Source organism: Sander lucioperca, chromosome 8, assembly GCF_008315115.2.
Source record: "Sander lucioperca isolate FBNREF2018 chromosome 8, SLUC_FBN_1.2, whole genome shotgun sequence".
NCBI lineage: Eukaryota > Metazoa > Chordata > Actinopteri > Perciformes > Percidae > Sander > Sander lucioperca.
The window spans coordinates 27,973,606-28,000,381 of record NC_050180.1 but is presented as its reverse complement, the minus strand read 5'-3'; the positions used below and the strand labels follow the sequence as shown (position 1 = coordinate 28,000,381).

Here is a 26,776-nt window from a genome sequence, read left to right as displayed (position 1 = left end):
AGTCAAGTCTGAAGTCACTGTGTGTGCGACTTAAGTGCGACTTGAGTCCGAATCTCAAACCAGAGTCCCCATCTCTGACAGAAACATTCTTTCAAATGCGGCATAAAGATGATCTGTGTCATTGACAAGTTTGTGTGCCTTATCATTTATTTGCATCAAACTGTTATTTTCTATTCCTTTGAGGAGAGATGGTCTGAAAATCCTCTAATGCATTATACGGAAAACTGTACACAAAACTGAAAGATTAATCATACAATGTACAAGCAGAAACAAACACTTACAAAGGTGACAGGATCATCAAAAAAGAAGCGTGTAAATATTATCAGAGCTTTTTGGATCGTGACAGATAGAGATGTGTTGTTGGCTCACTTACTTATCTATTCAACTACGGAAAGTGCCGCAGTGTAAAAATGGTTAATGCAATCTTACGTGTGTGCGTGTGCGTGCGCGTCCCTAAATGTCCTTTCTTCAGATGTTCAGAGAGAAAAAGGCTTGATCACTGACTTGGCTGTACTCACTTTATGTCCAGACCACAAGTATTCACACATACGTTCTCGCACACACATCCCAAGTGTTTGAGATTTGACTGCTTCCACTGACCTCCAGTGACCATGAGGACACGCTGTTCCCTAAAGCGGTCTTTCATACACACTCACACAGATTTATGCTACATTTATTCCCTATATGCTCCTGTGCTTCCTCTTACCAAGCCTCAAACATTAATCCCGTCTGAATCTATCTTTGTCCCTTTCTAACCCCTGTTATCTCATTCCCACACATACACACACCCAAATACACACTCCACCCTCTGTGCCACCCTGTCACTGCTTATCGCCCTGTGCCAACCCTTCTGTTGCATGATCTAACCAGAAAAGAGCATCATCTTTCCACCCCCGGGAACCCATTTATGCAATACCATTGTAACTGTGGTTAATTGTTTTGGTGAGTTAAAATTTACATCACTTTTATAATAAGCCCTTTGCAGGGTTATTTGTGACCTTTAAAAGTGTTTGTCTCCAGTAGTAGGATGTGGAAATAGAAAATATGTCTTTATTCCCCCTTCATGCCCATGTAATGTTTAATCTGCTTCATGCCTTTTGCTGCAGTCATGTGTCCAGTAAGTATAGGTGAATAAAGGATAAAAGCGCTGAAGATTGTGATTGGTTTAAAGGTCCCATGGCATGAAAATCTCACTTTATGAGGTTTTTTTAACATTAATATGAGTTCCCCCAGCCTGCCTATGGTCCCCCAGTGGCTAGAAATGGCGATAGGTGTAAACCGAGCTCTGGGTATCCTGCTCTGCCTTTGAGAAAATGAAAGCTCAGATGAGCCGATCTGGAATCTCCTCCTTATGAGGTCATAAGGAGCAAGGTTACCTCCCCTTTCTCTGCTTTGCCCGCCCTGAGAATTTGGCCCACCCATGAGAAAGAGAGAGACATCATTGCTTGCAAACAAGCAAAGTTGCAGTTGGTCAAGGCCACACCCCCACCCTCCACCTTGCACCATGCCCCCCCCTCTCTTGCCCCCCCCCCTCTCTTCCTAAAGCTACAGACACAGAAATGGCACATCCTAAGGAAAGCTCATTGTGGGACTGGCTCTAGACCCTCCTCCGCAGCGCTGTGGAGATAGGGCTGGCAAACGGAGACTAACACTAGATTATTTTAAAATAAAAACCATAGCAAAATAAAAAAGATTATGTACAGAAGGAAATAATGTTATGATTTATTCAGCACTATAAATGGCCAGTTATGAGGAAAAAATATCCTCCAAAACAGATGTTTAAAAAAAATAAATAAAAATAGGGACAGTTATAATACTAAAGTCAAAACAAACTTAAATTAGAGCCAAATTACTGCTACTGAGAAACTCAGTCACAATAACAAGGATAATTTCCCCCGTTGTTCATAGGTTGACTGTAGTTATTAAATTTATAATGTGGAACAATGCAGATGTTGATAAAAACTAGTTGTAAAGTGACAGTGAAAAGACAAGTTTAGTGAAGAGCAGACAATGGTCTCCCCAGGGCAGAGTGGAGGGATTGTGGGGTGGGAAGAAAGGAAAGACATGAGTGGAGAGGGATAAAGAAAGGAATAGAGGGAGGCAAAAAGAAAGGAATTATGGACATGGAGGAGGATAGAGAGAACCATGAAACGAGGGAGGGAAGCAAGGAAGGAGGCAAAGAGAGAGGGTGGAAGGCAGGGGTTAAGGGGTTGTTTTAGGGAGGAGGGATGGATACCGTGACTGTGGTTGCAGTGGTTACTTCACACACTGTCTGGCTCTCGCATGCACACAGCCTGGGTCACAGGGGCCGCACACCATCTACACACACGCATGAAGCATGACAGCTTGCCCTCGATTCAGTAAAACTGACACAAAGTTAAAAACAGAGAGACAGAGTGAGAGAGGAAAAGAGGAGGGACAGGGGAAAAAGAGTGGAAGTGGCAGAAAGTGGAGAGAGTAAAAGATTTAAAAGTCAAGAGAGGTCAGGAGTATCTGTGCGGTTTCCTCATCCATCTGTTAAATGTGAGAGGACTTGTTTCAAGTGGTTTCAAGCAGCAGAGGAATCTTTCGTGACAGAAAGTATGATCCCCAAAACCTCTTCCTTCTGTCTGTCCCTATACAGAGAAGTGGTTTCATGCCTTAGGCTTTACACAATTAGGCTAATAAAATACTTTAAAAGATTAATGTCATCTATAAGATACTTCCTGCTATATTTACCGCTCTCTTATAGCTCTTTTTTTCTCTCTTCTGTTTCTTAATTTCATCCATTTTCTTTCGCAGAGTGGAAAATGTTATATCATCCTTGTCTGGGTCTTTACTTTTATTGTGGCTCTCAATCCTTTTTATTCACTTGTCATAAATTGCCATTTTCCGTAAATTCATATGTCAAATGTTTTACAAGGCAGTCCGTTCCTGCTTTGAAAACGTGGGTGAGTGTGAGAAGAAGATTCTTGACTTTGAAATGTTAATCATCTTTCCAGGTGGAGGGTTATGTCCCTGAAAAAAACATTGAGGATGTATGAGATGATGTCAGCGGAGATTCCTGTTAACTGTTGATCTACGTTGTTGATTCATACACAATAAAAACTGTTTAAAATTGCACTTGAGCTTTGCTGAGCTTCGGATATCGGAGTCAGCCTTCTTTGTGTGCGTGTGCACACGAAGATTGTATCAGCATAAAGTGGAAAAATGGAATGTGCCTTTTGATGAGGCAGCAGCCGCTCGCACTGCACATACACACACTGCACATATACACACACTCGCCTGTCCTTAAAAGCAGCCTGGCGTGTGAGTGAATGAGAGAGTACTCCCAGATTTTCCCATCATTCCTCCCTGTAATCCCCCCAGACCTCCTTCAGAGGGATGAATTGGCACGCATACCCTCCCCGGGGGGTCACACACATGCACAGACACACACACACACACACACACACACACACACACACGCACATACAGGCTTAAAGTTGATTTTAAAACTTACTACCTTTGCAGGAGTCTACTTTTTTGATAATCAGAGAGCCAGAATTGCAGCGGAACACAAACATGCAAACACTCATGCATCAGCAGTTTGTTACATATTAAAAAGGCTTCAGCTTCGAAAACATCAAATCCTCACTTCCAGTGGTTTTTGTACCAGCTAAGACAGAAAGATTCTGCGCTTTGGACACAAAAATTGTCATTATTTCGGTCCTGTAGAGTATAAATGTCCCGAGCCGATCCTAAGTATCTGCATTTGGGCTGACCCATGCATGCCACATAACTAATCCAAACCTATTTATCAGAAATATTTTCACTGTGGTAGGTAGTTTCATAATGCTTGTTTATCAGCAACAGCCTTTTATTAAAGCTTATATTTCCTCTCTGAATCCCATCTATAACATGGCTGGGGCACATTTAAATGAGCTTCAGGAGTCAGATCTTGGCATCAAACTTGCAACTCTTGGGGAGCGTTCATGCATGGCTGTCTGCATTTATTTTCGTGTGTGTGTGTGTGTGTGTGTGTGTGTGTGTGTGTGTTCTTGTTTAACTATATTCGTGAGGTCCAAAAACTGTGAGTCCAGTATACTTGTGGGGTCCCGACAGCTTTGTGGGGCCCAAAATGCTGGACCCCACAAGGTTAAAGGTCTGTTTGAGGGTTAAGACTTGGTTTTAGGATTAGGGTTAGAATTAGGTTATGGTTAGGGTGAGGGTAAGGGTTAAGGTTAGGCATTTAGTGGTGATGGTTAAGATTAGGGTAAGGGGCTAGGGAATACATTATGTCAGTGATGGGTCCCCACAAAGATAGTGAAACAAACGTGTGTGTGTGTGTGTGTGTGTGTGTGTGTGTGTGTGTGTGCGTGCGTGCGTGCGTGCGTGCGTGCGTGCGTGCGTGCGTGCGTGCGTGCGTGTGTGTGAGTAGGCTGATGTGATTAGCCAGAGCCAGTGGAGTGAATAATATTGTGTCTGCCCCAACAAGGAAGAGATGGAATATAGCTGCTGCTCTTTATTATACTGTAGATCATCCACTCTACTATCAGATATACACAAAGTCAAGTGTGCACACTTGTACACACACTGACATCAGCTCACACACTTTTCCTGTACAGATTGGCCCACGTACACACACAAAGTGCTATAAGGCAGCGGCTATGTCACATGGGGATTTGTTTTATGTATTGGAATATTCTCATGCCATTGTGTATGTGGGTGCATATGCCTATATTCCTTAATAGCTCCCTCAAAAAGCCTTTTCCACCAACTCTAACTGTATAAATATTTGTGGTAAACATAGTTCCTTAACTTGTCTCTGGCTGGATTAAGATCCATGCTGCTTCACATCTTATCTGCTGGACCAGCTGCTGAAATGACATATTATATTTGGACATAAGATCAACAAATCAATGAAATTCACTCTTTCTAGCTATCTCAACGCCATCTCACTCTTTCTTTCTTTTGCAGATGTTTCCTTTCCTTCCTCACCCCCTCTCTCTCATTTTCCCCAGAGACTGTTGGGAGTGTTCTTGTTAAATATTCTTTATGCAACCTGACATGCTGAGAGGATCATCAAAAAAGAAGCATGTGTAAATATTATCAGAGCTTTTTGGATCGTGACAGATATAAATGTGATGTTGGCTCACTTACTTATCTATTCAACTGCAGAAAGTGCTGCACTGTAAAAATGGTTAATGCAATCTTACGTGTGTGTGTGTGTGTGTGTGTGTGTGTGTGTGTGTGTGTGTGTCTGTCTGTCTGTCTGTGTGTTTGTGTGTGTAAGTGTGAGTAGGTTGATGTGATTAGCCAGAGCCAGTGGAGTGAATAATATTGTGTCTGCCCCAACAAGGAAGAGATGGAATATAGCTGCTGCTCTTTATTATACTGTAGATCATTTACTTTACTATCAGATATACACAGAGTCAAGTGTGCACACTTGTACACACACTGACATCAGCTTGCACACTTTTCCTGTACAGATGGGCCCACGTACACACACAAAGTGCTATAAGGCAGCAACTATGTCACATGGGGATTTGTTTTATGTATATGTATTAAAATATTCTCATGCCATTGTGTATGTGGGTGCATATGCCTATATTCCTTAATAGCTCCCTCAAAACGCCTTTTCCACCAACTCTAACTGTATAAATATTTGTGGTAAACATAGTTCCTTAACTTGTCTCTGGCTGGATTAAGATCCATGCTGCTTCACATCTTATCTGCTGGACCAGCTGCTGAAATGACATATATTTGGACATAAGATCAACAAATCAATGAAATTCACTCTTTCTAGCTATCTCAACGCCATTTCACTCTTTCTTTCTTTTGCAGATGTTTCCTTTCCTTCCTCACCCCCTCTCTCTCTTTTTCCCCAGAGACTGTTGGGAGTGGTCTTGTTAAATATTCGGTAACACTTTACTTGAAGGTATCTACATAAGAGTGACATGACACTGTCATGACACAGTCATGACACATGAACCCTAACCCTAACTCTAACCCAAACCTAACCCTAACCCTAACTTGTCATGACAAAAACCGAATGACACTTACTAAAAGAAGCGTTATGTCATCATAAACGTTTATGGCTTGTTTATAATGTTTATGACACGTTCATGACAGTGTCATGTCACTCTTATGTAGATACCTTCAAGTAAAGTGTAACCAAATATTCTTTATGCAACCTGACATGAGAGGATCATCAAAAAAGAAGCATGTGTAAATATTATCAGAGCTTTTTGGATCGTGACAGATAGATGTGATGTTGGCTCACTTACTTATCCAACTGCAGAAAGTGCTGCATTGTAAAAATGGTTAATGCAATCTTGCGTGTGTGTGTGTGTGTGTGGCTTGTGTGAGAAAGAGGATTTTACACTTACTTCACTTACTGACTGTTAAGCTAAAATTTCCTGTCTGTCTGTGTCACTGCATGTTATTTTTTAAAATGTGTGCAAATCTGTAGTTGGTGTCAGAATATATGGATTTCTCGTGGGTTAACGTTTTTTTGCATGTCTTCTATCTGGAAGGATCTTTGTAAAACTCCAGCCAGTGACTGTAAACTTGTTATTTGGTCTCATATGGGAATCTTAAAGGGTCTTTCAGACCGAAGGCGGCAACGGCACCGCTGCACTCTGGAACCCATTGCGTTTCGCAGAGCACGGGCGCAGTAGCAGCGCACTGCCAGAGAGCTTGCATTTGGTTTAAAAGGTCCTTAAGGCATTTACAGCAGAATTTAGAAACAGATGGACGACTGTTGACAGCTGCTGTATCATGGAAAGGGAATTAGTTATTTGGTCCTAGGGCAGTTACTATATAAACATGTTGCTGCAGACCTGATGCTACATTTATCTTGTCATTACACTGTGGATGCTTGATGTTGTCCGATTTAATTAGAGGAAAGTTAAGTTATAAGTACAGGACATTACTTTCATAACTAAATGAGATATCTAAATGACTGCAGTATATATGTGTGTTGCCTGAACATTCATAATACATTCCTTGTGTGTGTGTGTTTACAGGGAGATATTGATAGAGTCCCATGGCAGAGCCCTGACCAAGATGGAGGAAGACTGCAGACAGCAAATGCCCTCAAAGGTAATTCTTTACCAATACTAACAACAATCCTATTACTACTGATTACACACTAACCGCAGTGATAACAATAACAGACAAACTCAGTAGGTATGCCCTAAGCCAATTTGCAGGATCAAGATCTGTGCTGCTCTAGGCATTTTGTTTTGTGGATTGTATCGGCTATATAAAGCCTGGTCCGGTCCAACCCTGTGTTTGCACAGAGAACACACTGGAACCACACAGCATTGGAGCAAGTTAGTAGCCTAACATATTTCAATTGCCTGCTAATTGTGATTCACATTAACATTACAGAAATAGCTGGTTGTGCAGCTGAATTCTCTGGATTTTGGATATATGGTCTATAGATGTAATGTTGTAATTATGTTTGATGAACTCAAACTCAAACATTGCTCATACGCTTAGTGACTGTGGGTGTGGGTGAATCAGTTTATGACTGGCAGACATTCAGTTCCAGTCTGTTGAAGTAAATAGACGCTAGGACGGCATCCAAGCCTTTGTCACAGTTCATAGGAGTTTACCAGGGAGGATCCTGACACACACAATGTGGATAAGATTAAAGAGGCTCCAAGACCACCAGATAAACTGAACACACATACACACACACACACACACACACACACACACACACACACACACACACACACACAAAACCTTTTATTTTATTAGGAAAACAGTGTAGTAGTGTCTCTTGCACTGTCTGCCTGTCTGCCTGCAGGTTTAGTTGAATGTCACAACAAGGCAGACATTTAAAAAAAATAGCATTAATAAATCCCTGTTGTCTCATATTTCCTTTCTGTCTGATATCTAACTTTTTGACAAATGAATCTTAGTAGCCTATACGAAAAAACATTGTTTCTGTACATTTAACAGTGCTGTGCCTTTGCTTAAGAAGGATCAGGTTATTATTGGTTTTAAAATTGAAGACCATGATACAAATTTGGAGGTTGAGGACCATTGCTGCAGTTTATAAGCAAAAGACTCAAACAGAATCAGTTGAATGCGATATTTGTTAATAGAATAGAATAGAGTAGAATATTTTTACCTTTTGGTATCACAACATACATTCACCCAGATTTCTTGTTGTTATAATTTCCAAATTTCCAATTTTCTTGGCATGAACAAAAACATGTTGTGCCAAAGCAGTTTACAGAAGATTTACAAATCACATATTTCTGTAACACTTTATCTGAAGGTGTGTGCATAAGACTGACATTATGCTAAATGCTTGTCTCACATAGCCAGACATTACTCCACAGCCAGTGTTGGGAAGGATACTTTTAAAACGTATTCCGTTACAGAATACAGAATACATGCCCAAAAATGTAATTTGTAACGTATTTCGTTACCTTACTCAATCTGAGTGGAGTTATTTGGACGCTGAAAGGAGGTTGGTTGCTGGCAAGCAGAGGTTGCACTGCACAGTTATATTTCGTTCTCCCTGTTCTTTCTTTAATGTGAAATGCTGTTTGAATTTCCAAGATAGAAACGCATTCCTGTCCTGGCTCTGTTTTGCCGGTTCCAGCTCCATCTCTACCTCTATCAGTGATCACGCAAATAGCTCATTTTTTCGTTTTCATATTGGGGCTTGTGGGAAATGCATGCCTTAATTTATTCAGAAAGTGAATAAACTCGTGAAACAGAGAATTATTGTCATGTAATCCATTGATTTCAACAATGTAACTGTATTCTAAATACCAACTATTTAAATTGTAACTGTAACGGAATACAGTTACTCATAATTTGTATTCTGAATACATAACGCTGGTACATTTATACATATGTTACTCCCCAACACTGTCCACAGCACAGCGGAGTAGCTAACGTTAGATGCTGGCTATATTGACAGTCATAAAAGCCCGTGCTCAAGCGGAGCTCTGTACCCAACTGACAGACACACTTCCTCAGCTTAGAATTACGGTAGGAACCGCTAAAAACAAAACAACCTTGCCGTCCTCTCCATGCGACGGACAGACACACTTCCTCGGCTTAGAATTACGGTGGGAACCGCTAAAAATAACATTACCTTGCCGTCCTCTCCACCCAACTTAACACACTTTATTGGCTTAGAATTACGATAACAATCGCTAAACACTGCAAACTCACGGTCCCCTCTTCCCGATTTACAGCCCCCCTCTCTTGGCTTAAAATAACTCACCGTTGTTGGCTACGGCCGCTTAACAGGCTAACGTTGCACGTTGTAAACAGCCGTGGCGCGCTTGCCTGGTCCTCCGGTAACGTTAGCAGTTAGCAGTGTTAGCATGGCGGCGTTAGCCACGCAACTGTTAGAAACATGGCGGGTTTTTTTAGGTCTGGTAGAATTTATCTCCGTTGATCCTGTTTGTTTGTTTGCTGCTTTCATGGCTGTACTAACGTTACAGCTGTAGGGCGCTGGGTTTATGTTTTTACAGGTATATCTGGCAACCCGGCCTGGCTGTCAAACTGGGGAGTTGATAACAACACACAGGCCAAAACAAAAACAGAAATTCTGTCACGCAACGGAAATTTCAAAAGGAGAAAATACTGGCATTTGCATTGTTGTCAGAAAAGATTAGCATGTTTCCTTAATATCTGATGACGCATTGGGGTAATTTTTTGATTTATTACAGTAAATATATTACATATTGGACCTTTAAGGTCAAGGATATTATTCATGACGCCGTCATCTAAGCATTTGATGATGAAATCAAACTACATGACAGGTCCAAATTGTTTCACTTTACTTGAGGTCAAGGAACAATATTCATGACACAATTATAATGCTCTCATGACAGCCAATGTAAAAACCAACCTCTTTAATGTAATGTTAACATATAAAGCCATGACATATTTATGACAGGTTATGTTGTCTAGGTTAATGTCAAGTTGTCATGACAAAGACATCAACAGTTTGTATTGTCTTGTTTAATGTCAAGTTGTCATAACACAGAGATTGTTGTCTTCGTTAATGTCCAGTTGTCATGACAAAGACAACTCAGACAATGCTAACTTTGCATTAAAAGTGTCACAATTTACCGAATGACACTTAATGACAACTCACTCAAAATTACTCCTCCATGTTCATGACACACAGGTGTCATGTCATAATTATGACGATGTCATGTCAGTCTTATGCACCACCCCTTCAAATAAAGTGTTACCCATATTTCATATTAAATACACAGGTGTCACATATGCAGGTTCTGTATTGTACTGATGCAGTCCATTCTTTGATTGTTAAACAATGCAATACAGTTTTGTACAATTTAGTGCAATTATTTAATACTATACACATTTTGTGGATCCTATAGTGATTGTGAGTCCCACAGGCTGTGGCATGCAGATACATATTTAGCTGCCAGAGGAGCTGCCGTATCTTCACCTAGGAGAACTGGCAGTTTCTCTGCTGGGGTTAACATTAGGAAGTCTGTTATTTTTTTGGCTACCTCCCCCAAGTGGAAATCTCTTCTTCAAGAGAACTTCTCACATTGGAGAAGTAAGAGCATCTCTGTCTCTACCTCCCCTGTTGAGCAGTGACCACATACATGCTCCTCTCTGGGCAGCCATGTCTGTCTGTATCTTCCTGTTTCTACCAGTTGTTGGTGGTCACTGAGCCTGTATTTGGTCAGGATCTGTCTCTGTTTTGTATCTCTGACAGAGTGCAGATACTCAGCCAATTTATATTCTCTGTTTAGAGTCAAATGACAATTTAGTCTACCTTGGATTAGGGCTGGGCAATATATCAATATTATATCAATAATATGGCTTAAATTTAGTCTTTTCCTGATTTTAAAGGCTGCATTACAGTAAAGTGATGTTATTTTCTGAACTTACCAGACTGTTCTAGCTGTTGCTGTTCTATTATTTGCCTTTACCCACTTACCATAGTCATATCCACATTATTGATGATTATTTATCTAAAATCTAATTGTGAAGATATTTTGTTAAAGCACCAATTGTCAAGCCTACAATATCGTCAAAATCAAGGTATTTGGTCAAGAATATCGTGATGTTATTTTCTCCATATTGCCCAGCACTACCTTGGATTTTTGTTTCAATTCTCATATGTTCTAAATATCGATATGTTGACGGATTCATAATTAGTTTTATTCTGTTGTGTTGTTTTAAATCAGTGCCGATGAGAGCCTGGTTGGTTAGCTACATCATCAGCTGACTGATGGGTTTTCAGGCTTCAGCTCTGTTGGGTTGAATGTTATTGTCTGTTTTTTGTATGTTTAACACTAATGGAAAACGTCCCAGTTCTGCTCGGCAGGTATTATTTGGTGTTTTCCTTTGAACATTTAGAGTTCTTCAACATAAATCAGTGTGAAGGGCCTCTATTGGGTGTCTGTCCTATGAGTCATGCTCCAATCTACTGAGCAGGCATCAGACCCCAGATCACATTTCCATTCATCATTACAATGTTGTCCAGTCATGTCACTATTTGCATAAAAAATGGTAACATTTAGAAAAACACTTTTACAGGTGCAAGAAACCATGTCCATTGTTACAAGGCTTTGGTTTGAGTTAAAGGAATATAAAATAAGTTGTTTTTTTTATATTTAAATTTTTATTTTAAATTATGCACAAAACTGTTAGAAATATGCAATACCAGTAGGCCTAAACTATAACTAAAGTATATGGTTCTCTTAAGCTAAGGGTTAAAAATCTTTCAACTTGAGTTCTGTTTGAGAACTCTGTTTCATTTGACATGTACTTCTTTTTAACCACTGACCCAATTCTGCTGCAAAAACACATTTAACCCCACAAATTGCATCACAGAAACCCACCGTGTCATCAAGCATTTTTGGTCGCAGTGTTCAAAGAGAAATTGTAACATAACAGATAAGAGCATTATGTTTGGCCTATTCTATTACATTCTACTCCTGGTCCCCAAAGGTGCCAAACATACTGTAGATATTAAAATGCCACATGCAGTACATGCCATATGACAGATAAACACACACACTAAAACATATACCTCACATGAAAAGACTGATGTATGCACCAGGGTGGTTCCCACACACACGTCCATACAGGTTATTGTTCATTATGGGCTTCCTGGCTTATACCCATGGAAAGGAAGTGGTCACTTTTTGAATACAAATGGCAGCTGAGTACACACACACACGCACACAAAAGGATATACACACATAAACCATCCAAGCTCCTCACACGTACACTCACCCAGCAAAGAGGAAGTGGTGTTTTCTCATTTGATCCAACACACGCAATCTTAGTCTCTCATACAGTTTCCCAAACCGCAAGCGTAATACACACGCACACACAGGCTCAAATATACACATTTTTACATGCCAGTCCATCTTGTTTTTTCTCTGACACCCACATCCACAATTTCCCTTTTTTCACACTTGCACGCATAAATGCACACAGGCACACACACACAATAGTCCCAGGCCGTGGCTTTAAGCCCGGTTTGTCTGATCTTCTAAAAAACAAGGTAGCCTTGGCCAAGCCCGACTAAAAATATGTCCCATGCAACTTCGGCCCCACTCTTTCAAGAGCCAAATCTGGCGTTTTATGTCCCCGACAATTCAATTTTTGACTGCCAGAGTATGATGACAAGGCCAGTCACACGGCTGTCATTGCCACACTCTTTGACAAAGCTTTACATAACCACAGTCCCCCTCATATATTATGAAAAGGGTTAAGACATTATTTCTATTTCGAGCTTGCACCAGCAATAATATATATAAAACGCAACATGGAACAATAACAATATCTTTTAGAGGTTAGAGACTGTGGGTAGGATGGCATTTCTTTGAGATTAAATATATTTACAGAAGCACTGGTGTGTTTTAAAGAGTTAGAGAACAATGCCAAATATTTTCATAAACCTTCCCTGACAGCTACAAAAGCTTCAAAAGGGTTTCTTTACAATTTCAGGTTGTATGAGTGTTTTCTGCTCAGCAGTTTAATATACCACTGCTGTCTGCTGACTCTACTGTCCAATGCTATCTGCTGTCTCTACTGTCTCCTCATGTCTGTCTCTGCACTACTTGTTAAACTCTATGACAAAGCTTTGTGTGACCTTCCTTCTTCCTGTTTATATCATGAAGAAATCCCCACACTTCTCTTTTAAGACTCTGAATTAGAGACAGGCCTTAGGATAGAGTGCTACTTGGAATTTTCATTCTGCTCTATATATATATATATACATTATATATAATGCTCTTAAATGTGTTTTTGCAGCAGAATTGGGTCAGTGGTTAAAAAGAAGTATATATATATATAGGCCTTAGGATAGAATGCTACTTGGAGTTTTCATCCTGCTATATATATATATATAGTCTCCCAATGGGTGTATATATATATATATATATATATATATATATATATATATATATATATATATATATATACTTCGTCTTTGATTTTTTTAGCTGGCTGCCGCCCTGGAAGAGCAGAGAGCCCAGAATGCATTGCACCTGAGGGAACAGATGGAGGAGCTTGGCAGGGAGGTGGAGTTAAAGCTGACAATTGACAGGGAGAAGAACCAACTGCTGTTTCTACAGTACCAGCGAGGCAGCACACAGCTTCAGCAGAAGGTGTGTACCTGTTAATGGAAAATGAAAATATATACACAATATACACAATTTTACATTGCAGAAATATATAATTGAAATTCATTTTTAATAGGCAGCTTATAATTGTTATATTTACAATATACGTAAGGCTTCTCAATTAGTCCTTTTTTACCATGCCCTCCTCTCCAGCTTTCCTGTCCTAGCCCCATTCCTCTTTTCATTCATCTTTCATTCACCATATTTTGAGAAGAAACGAGACCTGATGACATGAGAAGATAGACTAGACAAAAGATAGATTATTCTGTGGTTGCAGAGAATATGACAGACCATGTGCATCACTCAGTATATAGATTTTTCTTATGCTCTCTTTTTTCACAATGTTTTTGCAAACTCCTTTGGTTGCTTCACTTTCCTCTATATCCAATGTAAGGAGTTTGTAATTATTGTCTGATCAGCCTATGTTATTGTCTGTAACTGTGTCTGTTTTTCTGTATATGTTGCATATGTGTCATTAATTCCCTTACATGCCTTCCACATAATTGGAAACACCATTATGAACATACACTCTGCAGACTTCTGACACACACACACACACACACACACACACACACACACACACGTGTCTCACACACACACACACACACACACACACACACATGCAGACAGTGTGGATGACACTGTGGTTAGTCTCTGTGTACTGAGGGGATAACGCAGGAAGAAAGACAGAGATAGACATTAAATCCAGACAGTGGGGGTGAGACAACAGAAAACCATGACATATTAGGTGAACTGGCTTCCTACTGTTACCCACACACTGAAATATATATCCGCCCACAGCTTAGCCGCTTACAGTATGAGTAACAACCAAAACACAAGGAAGTTTCAATACACTTAAAGGTGCTGTAGGTAGGATTGTGAAGATCCAGGACTTAGCCAAAGAATTTGAACATCGACAACTTCTCAGTCCCTCCCCCCTTTCTGCTAAAGCCCAAACTGTCTCCTAAGCCCCTCCCCCCAAAAGGGAGAATGAATGTGTGTGCATGAGCAGTGATTGACACACAGTTAGACACCCCCACCCCGGCCATGATTGGAGCCTCTGAACAGGGAGCGGTGGATTTTTGCAAATCACTCTAAAGGCTGTAGGTGATGCCAGAGGAGCCAGATTTTTTTTTTTTAATATAGTTCTACTGGAACATAGGGGCAGTTTCAGCAAATATGACAGAAAGTTAGTTTTATAAGTCTTACCTACTGCATCTTTAAGATCACTAATATGAAATGTAGTGACAGTTAATAAGTTTCCTTAGTGTAGTAAATTCAGAAATCCAACTCAATCCCTTCAGCTCCCACTGGGTCTGGCATATTTCCCTCCTACCAACTTCCTGTGCAAATAATCCCTTGAAGTCTGGTAACATTTATGTCATCTTGATTTTCCTGTAGTCTTTGCAGCAGATTTGGAAGAGTCAGTGTAAAAACAGGATGTTGAAAGGAAAAATTCCTTGTGGTATTTAAGATATCACATGTGAATGAATTCAATGAATGAATGCGAAAAGACCAAATGCAAAACTGTCCTCCAGTTTCTTTGGTGTTTCTTGTATCTAACAGTTGTTGACAAAACACATTAACAGTAAATAGTCAAAAAAATGGTCACAAATTGGAATCAATGTTTTACTCTTCTCCAGCTGGAGGAGAGAGAGCAAGTGCTAGTAGAACTGCAGGACGAGCTGCAGGAGGAAAGGAGGAGCAGGGTGGAGGAGAGGAGAAGGAGAGAGGAGGAAATAGACCAGAAGCTGCAGCTCTCCCAACAGCAGGAGGCACTACAGCGGAGCCAAGCGAAAGCTGAACTACAGCTGGTGACTGAGAAGAATGCTGAACTTCAAGAAGAGGTGTGTGTGTGTGTGTGTGTGTGTGTGTGTGTGTGTGTGTGTGTGTGTGTGTGTGTGTGTGTGTGTGTGTGTGTGTGTGTGTGTGTGTGTGTGTGTGTGTGTGTGTGTGTGTGTGCGCGCGCGTGCGTGCGTGTGTGTATGCGTGTGTTGATGATGTTTCTCTTTTGTTTGGTGTTTAATTGTCCTCACAAGATTTAAAAAGACAGAAACATTTGTCACTTTACATGTGAAAACAAAGAGAGATTTGCATTTAATTTATAATATTCTACTGGTGTGTTTCTGTGCCAACGCTAGTCAAACAGAGCTGGGTTAAATTTTGTAAGTGTGTGTTTGTGTGCGTGTGGTCACAGCAAAAGGAAGTGAGTGAGAGAGAGACAGACAGAGTTAATATTTGCTTTGGCAGCAGTGTGTGCAGTGATGGATTTCTGTGCCAGCACCATCCAAATAGAGCTGAAATAAATTGTGAAACAGAAAGCAACATAAAGGGAGGCAGCAGGATGAGGCGCACATATGAAGAGCCGGAAGGAAGGAAGGAAGGAAGAAAGTGTGTGTGTGTGTGTGTATGTGTGTGTGTGTGTGTGTGTGTGTGTGTGTGTGTGTGTGTGTGTGTATGTGTGTGTGTGTGGGTGTGGGTGTGTGTGGGTGTGGGTGTGTGTGTGTGCAAGCACAAAGACGGGATGGGAAAGAGAGCATCCAACAGACTTTTCTGTGTATGTGTATACCTCAGTCTTTGTATGTGTGTTAACACATGGATGCCTGTCTCCAGTCATCTCAGCTGTCCACTAACCCCACACAGTCACAAACACACACAATTCCTTTTAGTTCAACTTTAATTCTCATTTCTCTTAGATTTTATCCTACTTCTTGTTTTTTTGTCTTTCTTCTGCTTTCATCTACTTCATATTGAGGGAATGTGTTGTCACAACAGAGCAATAATTTAGAGTTGTGTCCACCTGATGAATGTAAGTCCAATATTTACTCTCATTTTTAGCTGTGTATTGGTCTCCACCATCTCCTCAGGGAAATATCTCTCAGCTGCTATATGCTCCACTGTGTTCACCATGTAGTTGCTAAAGCTGCCTGTTTGCGTGGGGGTGACAACAAATCTTCTAATCTTCTATAGAATTAAAATTATTTTATAAATGAGGGGGCAAAGATCCTACTAAATAATGTATTTTGCATTTCATCCTTAACAGTTGCTTGTATGCTGCACAAATGTGACTCTACTATTCATTGTGCGCCACAACAGTAGCCACCAGAGGATTCATTGAAGGCTGTGGACAGCGGGTCTTTCTATTAATTCATATAGAATAGGAGGATTCGTCCAAGGTGGATGAGGCGGTAATACACAAGTCAATCAACCCATCAATCAAGGTGGAAGACGGGCATCCATTCCAAGTCTAGAAAGGCCACTAAGTCAAGTCAGTGCCTCATATCCTCTTCTCAGCACTCCTTCATCACCTCCTTTCCTTCTCCTCCCCCTCACCCTCTCATCCAGCTCAGCATTGTCCTGCTGCAATCCGACAGCCCTCTAACAGTCCTCGTTTTTTGTTCACCCACTGTCTCTTTAACCGCATACCTCTCAGAGCACCTGTCCAGATAGGTTCAGCCAGTTCAAGGTGCCCTGATGCCAATTTCACAGCTGACATGCTCTTTTATGTCATTCGTGGACCTTCAGCACAGCAGCTCCTTCCCCCCACCACCTCTTTCTTTCTGTTCTTTCTCATCTAATTTAAAGGGGGCATTTTTTTTACTGTGCTGTGTCGTGAGTTTTGGAGCAGATCAATCAGTATAATCCCTTTAGATGACCTTTGATTTTTCTTTCTTTCTTTCTAGCGTTTTAACACTGTTCCTTAGTTCTGTCTCAAATGATCCCTCTAAGTTCTTATCTAATTCAAACCCAAGCTTCTATCCCCATTTTCTTTAGAAAAGTTGTATTGATCTTTGGATGTGTGTGTGTGTGTGTGTGTGTGTGTGTGTGTGTGTGTGTGTGTGTGTGTGTGTGTGTGTGTGTTGGTTAGAGATAATCAGGTTTTGATCATGACCTTGTGATATCGCTCTGTTGCCAAGATACTGTTGCAATGTCGAGGCATTTTCATCATTAAGTGCTGAAGAATATGAGTGACCTTTCACCCAGATCAATTTTCTGATCAATCTCTGAAAGAGTCATTTTAGGACTGAACAACAGAAATCAGTTCAAAAAATCTATTTAATTGTCACATAAACTGAACAAATAAAAAAAAAGAAAAAAGAAAAATCAGAACTGTGCTGCTGTAAGCATTTGAAGGACATATTTGCTATTTTTTTCACACTTGTCCATAAACTTTGTATCTCATAGGGCGTCTCTACCAACAAATGCTAAACCTGATGACCTAATGTGGCCCTTATGTTGTCACCACTTTACTACTTAAAGTGCTCATATTATGCTCATTTTCAGGTTCATAATTGTATTTAGAGGTTGTACCAGAATAGGTTTATGTGGTTTAATTTTCATAAAACACCATATTTTTGTTGTACTGCACATTGCTGCAGCTCCTCTTTTCACCCTGTGTGTTGAGCTCTCTGTTTTAGCTACCGAGTGAGGCATCTCACTTCTGTACCATCTTTGTTGGGAGTCGCACATGCGCAGTAAGTACTGCTAGCTAGTCTGAGGGAGTGCCATGCTAGCAGCTAGGCGAGCATTATAACGTGTGTTACAAAGTGACGCACGTTCGTCACGGAAGTAAAGGCTGGACTACAATAGAGCTGTTTGGAGCAGTTTGTGAACAGTGTTTTCTGTTGGAGATGGTAAGTCCCTTTGGGGTGGACTTTGGCCTTTTTAACTTTGTAAACCTATAACATGCACAAAAAAAGATATATAACACAATAAAGGAAAGTAAAAAGCCAAAAAGCATAATATGAGCACTTTAAGAATACAACCTTGAACAATACTTCCCATAATTCTTCAACACAGTCATGATTGAAAAGCCAAGTCCTGTGTCTTCTTCTAAGAAGTCCAGGAGGTTTCATAGTCCCCCCCCCCACACACACACACACACACACACACACATTCTGTCCCATCTTGTCTCCCTCCCCCTCCGGCTTTGTTGCATATGGACCAGGCAACGGGTAAAGGTCACTTTGTCTGGTGGAAACGACGTCTGACCTTTAACCTCCCACTAACAGAACTGTGGTCACACACACATAACACATAGGACACGCAACACATGCAAGGTCAAAAAGTAGTGTCTGTGTGATATGTTTAACTGCATTTGTGTATGCTAGTCTCTCCAAATGCAAGCTTAAGAGCATATCTATGTACTGTACGTTGATTAGGGTGTTTCACTGTGTTTTCTGCATAAGTGCAAGTGCATGTGCATGTGTGTGTGTTGCTGCTGGAATGTGGTTTACAGTGTTAGATTAAAAGCAGGGGCTCTGTGGGTCTGCATGTGACTTCCATCTAATAGCCCTGTAACCCTGCTCTCACTAGGAGCCCCTAATGATGTCTGTCTCTCTCTGCAGCTAGACTGGCATGCAAGACATCACACGCACACACACACACACACAACACACACACACACACACCCAGGATCTAACCCATGCCTGCATATAAACAGGGAGGAAGGAGACTCACACTCCAAGTCTTGCATACACACGCAGAAAGGAAGTGGCCAAACACGTGTGTGCAAACTATCACACACACTCTCACAATAATTGCATACAATGGCATAAGGCGTGACACACTGCACATGGAACATGGATATTGTGGCATATAGGCACCTATTAACACATAACACACATGTTGACAATTACAGACATAAAAAGAAAACCATACGCAAAATACGAGCGTAAAAAGAGAATATCCACACATTTACTAAATTTCTTTCATCATTGGGGATTTCCCTCACTGAACAGTCAGGACCAGATTTGGACATACACGCACAGAGGCAACACGTGCATACAGTGTTTTAGCACCTGGCAGTAGAGAGATACATACTGTATTTAACCCTCAGAAACACACACACAACGCCCATTACCATTATGGCAACATATTTTTTGGATCAACAGGGACCTGTTCACACAGTATCACTCACATATCAGACCATGACCAAATTACTGGTGAAACTGATGAAACTAGTCAGAATATTAACAGAACATTATCAGAATATTTATTAATATTCATATTTTACTGTATTTTAGTTTCATTTTATTCAACTGGTAATTTAGGTTTAATAATTCAAGAGATTTCATGTGATATTTGACATCAATGTTAGCCTAGCGATACATTGGAAGCTTTACATGTTAGAAGCATAGACATAACATTAGTAGACGTACCGTCCGTGACGTCCCCCATTGGTTTATGGAGTGCCGTTTTGAAGCCTCAAGTTTGGCGATATGGGCGTCTCCATGTTGTTTTTTGCAACTGGATGTGACTATTTTTGACAAGAGATGTTCTGGGGAGGATGACATGGCCAAGCCAGTGTTGTTTATGGTTGCAATGGTGCTGCGCTAAGCTAAACGCTAAAGAGGGAAAGTTGCAGATTTTCAACCCTTCTCATACGAGTCATCCAGCGGAGTTTTACCTGTGGCAAAACAGGTCTTTCCATTCATTCTGAATAGGGGTAGTGCGTTTAGGTTGGGGCCGGGGGTTGCTGCAGGGGGGACACGCAAAAAACCGCAGCGGGCCTGCAGCAAAAAGTTGAGACCAACTCAACTTTTAGAGAAACGCAACCCCACGTCACACTGCGTCGACCAATCATGTGATCAGACTTGTCAGTCAGTTTTGAGGCAATGTGAGAGTCCCGTACAGGAAACAGGAAACATCACTGTCTCTCTCACTGCCACAAGAAAGTTTTAAAACACCAAACACAAGCACTGAACTGCCCAGGAGTTTATGTAACAGATGAATGTTTGCCAAACAACAAAGCACAGTCGATCTGTCTTGCTCTTCTCTTTTCTTTCTCTTTTACTTAGTGAAATGCAGCTGCCTTCAAGTGCGGTCGGAAATGTCGAGATCTATAAATGATCTGACGAAAAACAGTAACTCTGAAATATAAAGTCTACTTGGATTACATTGGGGGATTAAAGAACACAACAGGACGTCACACAAATAGGCTGTTTCAGTGACACTCCCACATAGGACTGCACGATTATGGCCAAAATGATAATCACGATTATTTTGATCAATATTGAGATCACGATTAATTATCACGATTATTTGTTGATTTTAACCAAAACAAATTTTATTGTCACATAGGCTAATTATAACTGCTTTCACATCCATATTGTGCTACATTCCTGCTAATACATCCATATTGTGCATCCATATTGTGCTACATTCCTCCTTTGTTGAAGGATACTATGAAGGAGTACGCCATTTCAGCTGTTGTGCACACATATATAGATACAGGCAACACAATTTTCTGTTCACGTTAACGGCGCATGTTCATTACGGTGCCACTTAAATGTCTGCGTTGCGCTCTGATGCTCCACAACAGACGTTAGAGGCAACAGAAACATCGCTGCATGTCATGCTAGTAAACACTAATAACACGTTACACAGCAGGTAACGTTAGCCTACCATTAGCTACAGTAGTAACTGGATTTCACTGTAGAGGATTCCAACAGCGGGACACAACAGTCTGCTGCTAAAGCTATGAGCTAAAAGACTCAAACTAGCACTGGTCACTGCTGTTGTCTGAAAAACAACACACTGATGCAGTTTTAAATGTTTTATGATTTCAGAAAATAAAAATAAAATAAAATAAAATAAAATAAAAATAAAATAAAATGTTTTCAGAAACAAGTTTCTGTGAACTATTTTAGTACGATATGAGATCGTATTCTGAATGAGTCGCCATTAATGGCCGGTTGAAGCAGCAGCCAGACCCACGTGACGCATTCGTCCAATCAGCTGCCGGTTTTAATTTTTTGGGCGACAATACAGATTAGCGCCGCCTGCTGTTATGGAGAGGTATTACGTCTCATCGCTTTGGTGTGTTCCGAGGCACTTTTTTGACCAACTCCGGTAGACTGATCAGTCCAACTGCCTTTTCTGCCAACAGTCGGCCGTCTGGTTGGTCTGTAACGGCCTTAAGAGTTTAAACGCCGTTCAATTAATTGCATCATGCTCATTAACTTAACCGTGACTTCATTTAGAAAATAATTTGCGATTTCGTATTCTGAACATCTGAATTTACTGTTGGACACGCCCAGGCATGAGATGGGAGGTCTCCAGGCTGCAGCCATACCCTCTTGGTCCTGGCTGACAGATCAGTGTGTAGCCACGCCCCTAAAGCATCCCCTGCTTTATCGTCTATTTTAAAATAAATGGGACCATAATTACAAAAATGTAAATCCAGCTGTATTGAAGAAGACTTGAAACTAGCGATTGAGACCATAAACTCATTATGAAAATGTTTACTAAGGTAATAAATCAAGTGAGAAGTAGGGTCATTTTCCCATAGACTTCTATAGAAACAGTTCTTTTTGCAACCAGTGGAGTCGCCCCTGATGGAAATTAGATAGAATGTTGGTTTAAGGTGGTTCACATTGGCTTCACTTCTCACACCCGGAAGCTTTGTTCACTAAATTTACAATCTATGGTTAGAAGAAATTACACATTATTCCTCATTACGTGGTTCAAGGTTCATTTATTATCATTGTACAACACAGAGTTGCACAACAAAGTGTGGTTGTAGTCCATTTATGCTACACAAGATAAACACTAAGCAAAACAAAAACAGTTGTGTGCGATAGTGTAGTGCATTTTTTGAATTTGCATAAGGAGGACAGACTGATCTCATGAAGTGGCGTATGTATGACACGCCAATTCATATGCCGTGATTTGCGTGTTATAAAGACGCATACTCACTATTTCGCATGTTTATCAACGCCGTTTGGCCTCCATTGACTTACATTACCTTGAGATTGTGTGTGAATTGACGCCGTATGAAAGGCCGAAAATCCGCGTTAAGGATCAGCTGAAAATGCATACAGATAACACGCCTCTTGGCTTTAGGAAACTGCCGTGTATGTTTGCGCAAAGTCATGATGTCATGTTGCCGTTGAGGAGGAATGTAAACAGCAGCAACAGCAGTACAATTTTCTTTCATTGCTTTCATCAGTGGACCATAGGCTCAATCACCATTGTGTTACCTCATTTGGTGATACGGTAGATAGTGACTTAACAGACATTTATTTAAATGAAAATCTTCAAGATTATTACTTTAAGCCATTGTAACTATGTAACTATGTTTTAGCATTCACCATTATTCTGTAATTATTACTTGCTTAGCAGCAGCCACAGTGTTGTATTGTTTTAAAAGAACATATATGTGCCAAATGTGAGAGCTAATGACTAACTCTTTAATTAAGTGTCTGTTAAAGTCTAGTATTTAAGTTTGTCACCGAATCATTTAGGGATGCATACAACACGTGTCTGTTATCAAACAGCAGATGGTCAAAATGACGGAAACCATTTAAATGGCACGTGTTTGTAATTAAATGAGCTAGTGAGCAGTGTTTAAGGCTGTGCGCCATATTAGTAGGAAATGCATGCAAGTGATGAGAAAGCTATAAAGGGCCCTGCGAGAACAGTATTGTTATTTTATTTTTTAAACTTTGGCTCGTCACTTGAAGTGAGCAGCTTTCCTTTTTCGGTCTGGCTGTCACATAACAAGAGCTGTAGTTTGTTTTTATCAGATTGAATTCAGTGAGATGTCTATGTCTCAGTAGACCTGAAGATCAAAACAGGACAACATAATGAATCACATGGTAACCTCCCAGCACTAACGACTTTAGTGTGTTTTGTTTTGTGATTCTGGAAAAAAATGCACACATACTGTATGTGTGTATATATCTACATCTGAATGAATATATATATATATATATACAGCATACAGCATTCACAACAAGCTACAGACTCAGCTTGTGTCTGTATGCTGTATTTCTGTGTGCAACATCTTATGTTCTAATCTAATTTGTGATTATTGCATCTATGTATTTTTTGCTTTCCTGTTCTGAAGGTGATACTGGATAACTGTGACTGTGTTAGGGTAGCTTTCCTGTGTGGGTCTTGTTGACCGAGTCTCTTTGATTATGTCAGTTAGTATTATAGTGTTCTCACAAATGTAAACAAACATTTTTACATTTCTGTTAATGTACCAGTTAAACAAACAAGCTTTGTAAATAAGTCAGTTTTAGAGGTATTGGTAGGTGTGTTTTTTAAACTTAATAGAGCCAGGCTAGTTTCTCCAAGTTTTCAGTCTTTATGCTAAGCTAAGCTAAACACAGCCTGACTCCAGCTCTCTACTTACCTCACAGACATGAGTTTATATTGATTTTCTCATCTCACTTTCTGAAAGAAAGCGAATAGACTTATTTCCCAAAACATTTAACTATTTCTTTAGACTGATATGAAATTATAATTTTTTGGCTTGAAGGAAAGGACATATTTTTTCAATAAAGATGACTTGCACTAAATGACTTTCTGAAACACTACTTGGTGTTCCTCCAGGTGGCGTTACTCCAGGAGATAGTAAGAAAGGAGTGTGAGGAGAGGGAGGAGCTGACGGCTGCCCTGTCTCAAGCTCAAGAGGAGCTTCTTGGGCTGCGATCCCTAGCGTCTCATCAGGGTTCCTCCAGGTCTCCTCCGAACCCCACGGAGAGACTAACTCCCCCAGGGAACAAGCATTACCATCTCCATGGTCAAACCCGGGTACCTCTTACTCGCTCTTTGAACTCCCCAAACACACTGCGACCCTCTCCTGCCTGCACAGACAAAAACAGAAGCCAGGGCACAGATGGAGGAAGAGCAGGGAGGAGTTTTGAGTCTTGGAATCGTGGTGGAGAAAAAAGACGAGAGGGGACATTGCCGAGACTGAAAGCCAGCAGCAGCGTGAGCGAAGTCAAAAGTAAGGTCAGTTTGGCGATGGAGAGGAAGGAGAGACTGTAAAAAGCTATCTGAATGAAGGACCATATATGTATTAAACAGCTATTGCACCTGTTCAAAAATAAAACATAATTTCAATGTGGTTTTGAAATATTATTTTAAATAGTCATTTTATTAGTATTTTAATATTAATTATATTATTTGAATTGTATTTTTATTCTTCCCTTAGAATTTAATAATACATAATACAATTTAGTCAAATATCCTCTAATAGCCTACTCTAAAAGTCACACACACACTTATGTACACATAAGCACACACTTTATACACACAACACAACTACTGAGTCCTGCTGGTACAGCAGTAAACTCCCAGACACATACCCTCTGACAGACATGCACTTGTGTTCTCACAACCCGACTCACGCAGTCTCAGTGGCACGCACAGGATTTCACAGACAAACATCCACGCACGCACATAGTAAACACACACATACAGCCTGTCACAAGGGCAGGGCTGAAGGAGCATGACAGCGTGTCCTTTGCCACCCGTGGACACAAACAAAAGGCAGACAAACACAAAAGAAACTGTAAGGCAAGCACCCCCGGACACACACACGTGCACACATACCAATTACCCAGCCCTCACCCCTCAGGCATTGTGTGTTATTGACATCATTCACTCCGTGCAAGGTCTTTCCATCCCTCCCTCCCTCTCTCTCTTCCTCTCCCTCTACATTTGGGATGAATTGGCAAGATCTGGGAGAAATGCATGAAGTGTGCGTGGCGTGGAACTCATTTCCCCGCTTACTGGCACACATGGAAAGCTTTTAGTTTGACTTCCCAGTGTCCCTCAATTCCAACCCATCTGTAAGACAATGCATGTGCACGTTGTTCGCACAGAAAGGTGGGATAATAATGATTTTATCCTGTCAACATTTCCTCTGTTTGCCAAAACACACACATATGGTTTATCTGCTAAAAATTAGGGCCCGTGCGGAGATTGAGGACGTTCTGAAATATAAAACAATGAACACTCTGTGACATTAAAACAATTTTCTACCATTTCCTACAACAGATAACAAATCTGTTCATGTTTTTTCCTGAAGTTGCCTGTCACAAATTCTCGATTAAGACATTTATTTACTTTCTTCATTTGAAAAATTCGGTTGCATAAGATTTTTTAATAAATCGTCCTCTACAATTAACAATCCCTAGATGCCCCTTTATAAAAAACAACAATACATATGTTTATGTGATAAAAAACAACAACAACAATACATATTGTGTTTATGTGATAAAGGTAGCATTTTCTTTTGTGCTTTGCAGCTGGCTTCTTATTGCCTTCCTGTTTGAGTGTGTGATTGTGTGTGGCTTTGTGTGTGTTTACTCAGTGCATGAGACTTTGCCATGTGTGAGGGTCTCCAGTGAGTGATTGTTTCCGTAATAACACCACAATCGCTCACTTTTTGCAATCACGTAATACCACCGAAGGACATAGATTATATGGTCATCATCACAATGTTGTGTGTGTGTGTGTGTGTGTGTGTGTGTGTGTGTGTGTGTGTGTGTGTGTGTGTGTGTGTGTGTGTGTGTGTGTGTGTGTGTCAATATGTGTGAAAAAGGAAGACATTACATGCTGGTGAGAATGTGAGCTCTATTTAAAGCAACGGTCTATAGCGTTAAAATCAGAAAACAAATACACCAAAAAAAGTATGAACTAAATACTAAATCTAATGTATATAGCATATTTGTCATAATTTAAACAAGTCTCCCGAAGAGAAACGGGTATCTAGCGGCCGGGGCAGGCACCTGCTGGCTGTCGCCTCACTTCATGGAGCTTCTCAACTCCGAAAACTTTGAAGCAAATTGTCAATTCGGCATCAATTTTTGCAAGACGGCCTATATTCAAAATCAAAAAAGTTGGTCTCTCGCCTAAAACGTTATCAGAAGTGAATTTAGTGATGAATAAGATGGCGAAAATGTTAAAATTGTCCCGGAACTGTTGTAGGAACTGCAAAAATCCCTCTGGTCGGAAAGTGGCTTATGTAACTTTTCCCTCTTTGGTCCCCCTACAGGTTGTCTCATTGGAACTAGTTCATTTCTATGCACTCACATTATATTCCTCAAAGAATGTCTTCCTTTTTCACCCATATGGATACTATTTCAGACTTATGCTGACCTTTTGACAATTGCTCACATTCTCCCTGCTGTTGAGCTTTGTTTTTATCCCTGTTAAATTTCCTCCCACTGTGACCTACATGTCTGCTGTGTATTTGAAAAGATAATACTCCTCCTATGCCAGTAGAAGGCCTTAACACACTCTCCCTGCTCTTACTTAATGCCACAATACACACTCTCTCTGTCTTTGACACACTCACTGTAAGCTCTGACCACACACTTTATGTCTCCTGTGTCCCACAAAACACAAAC

General features: G+C 40.5%; 1 protein-coding gene across 2 annotated transcripts in view; it reads left to right on the top strand.

The window, feature by feature from the left end:
• Positions 1-24,500, top strand: part of lekr1 (leucine, glutamate and lysine rich 1) — an 86,285-nt gene extending 61,785 nt beyond the window's left edge. Inside the window, exons 9-12 of one of the 2 annotated variants that reach the window (XM_031290883.1) lie at positions 6,990-7,065; positions 13,446-13,610; positions 15,269-15,472; positions 23,970-24,500. In XM_031290883.1, the coding sequence (XP_031146743.1) occupies positions 6,990-7,065; positions 13,446-13,610; positions 15,269-15,472; positions 23,970-24,407 (883 nt within the window). In that variant the 3' untranslated portion in view covers positions 24,408-24,500. Of the gene's footprint in view, positions 1-6,989; positions 7,066-13,445; positions 13,611-14,019; positions 14,479-15,268; positions 15,473-23,969 lie in introns of those variants that run through there. The other variant, XM_036004467.1, reaches the window with a different exon arrangement.
• Positions 24,501-26,776: the final 2,276 nt, after the last annotated feature.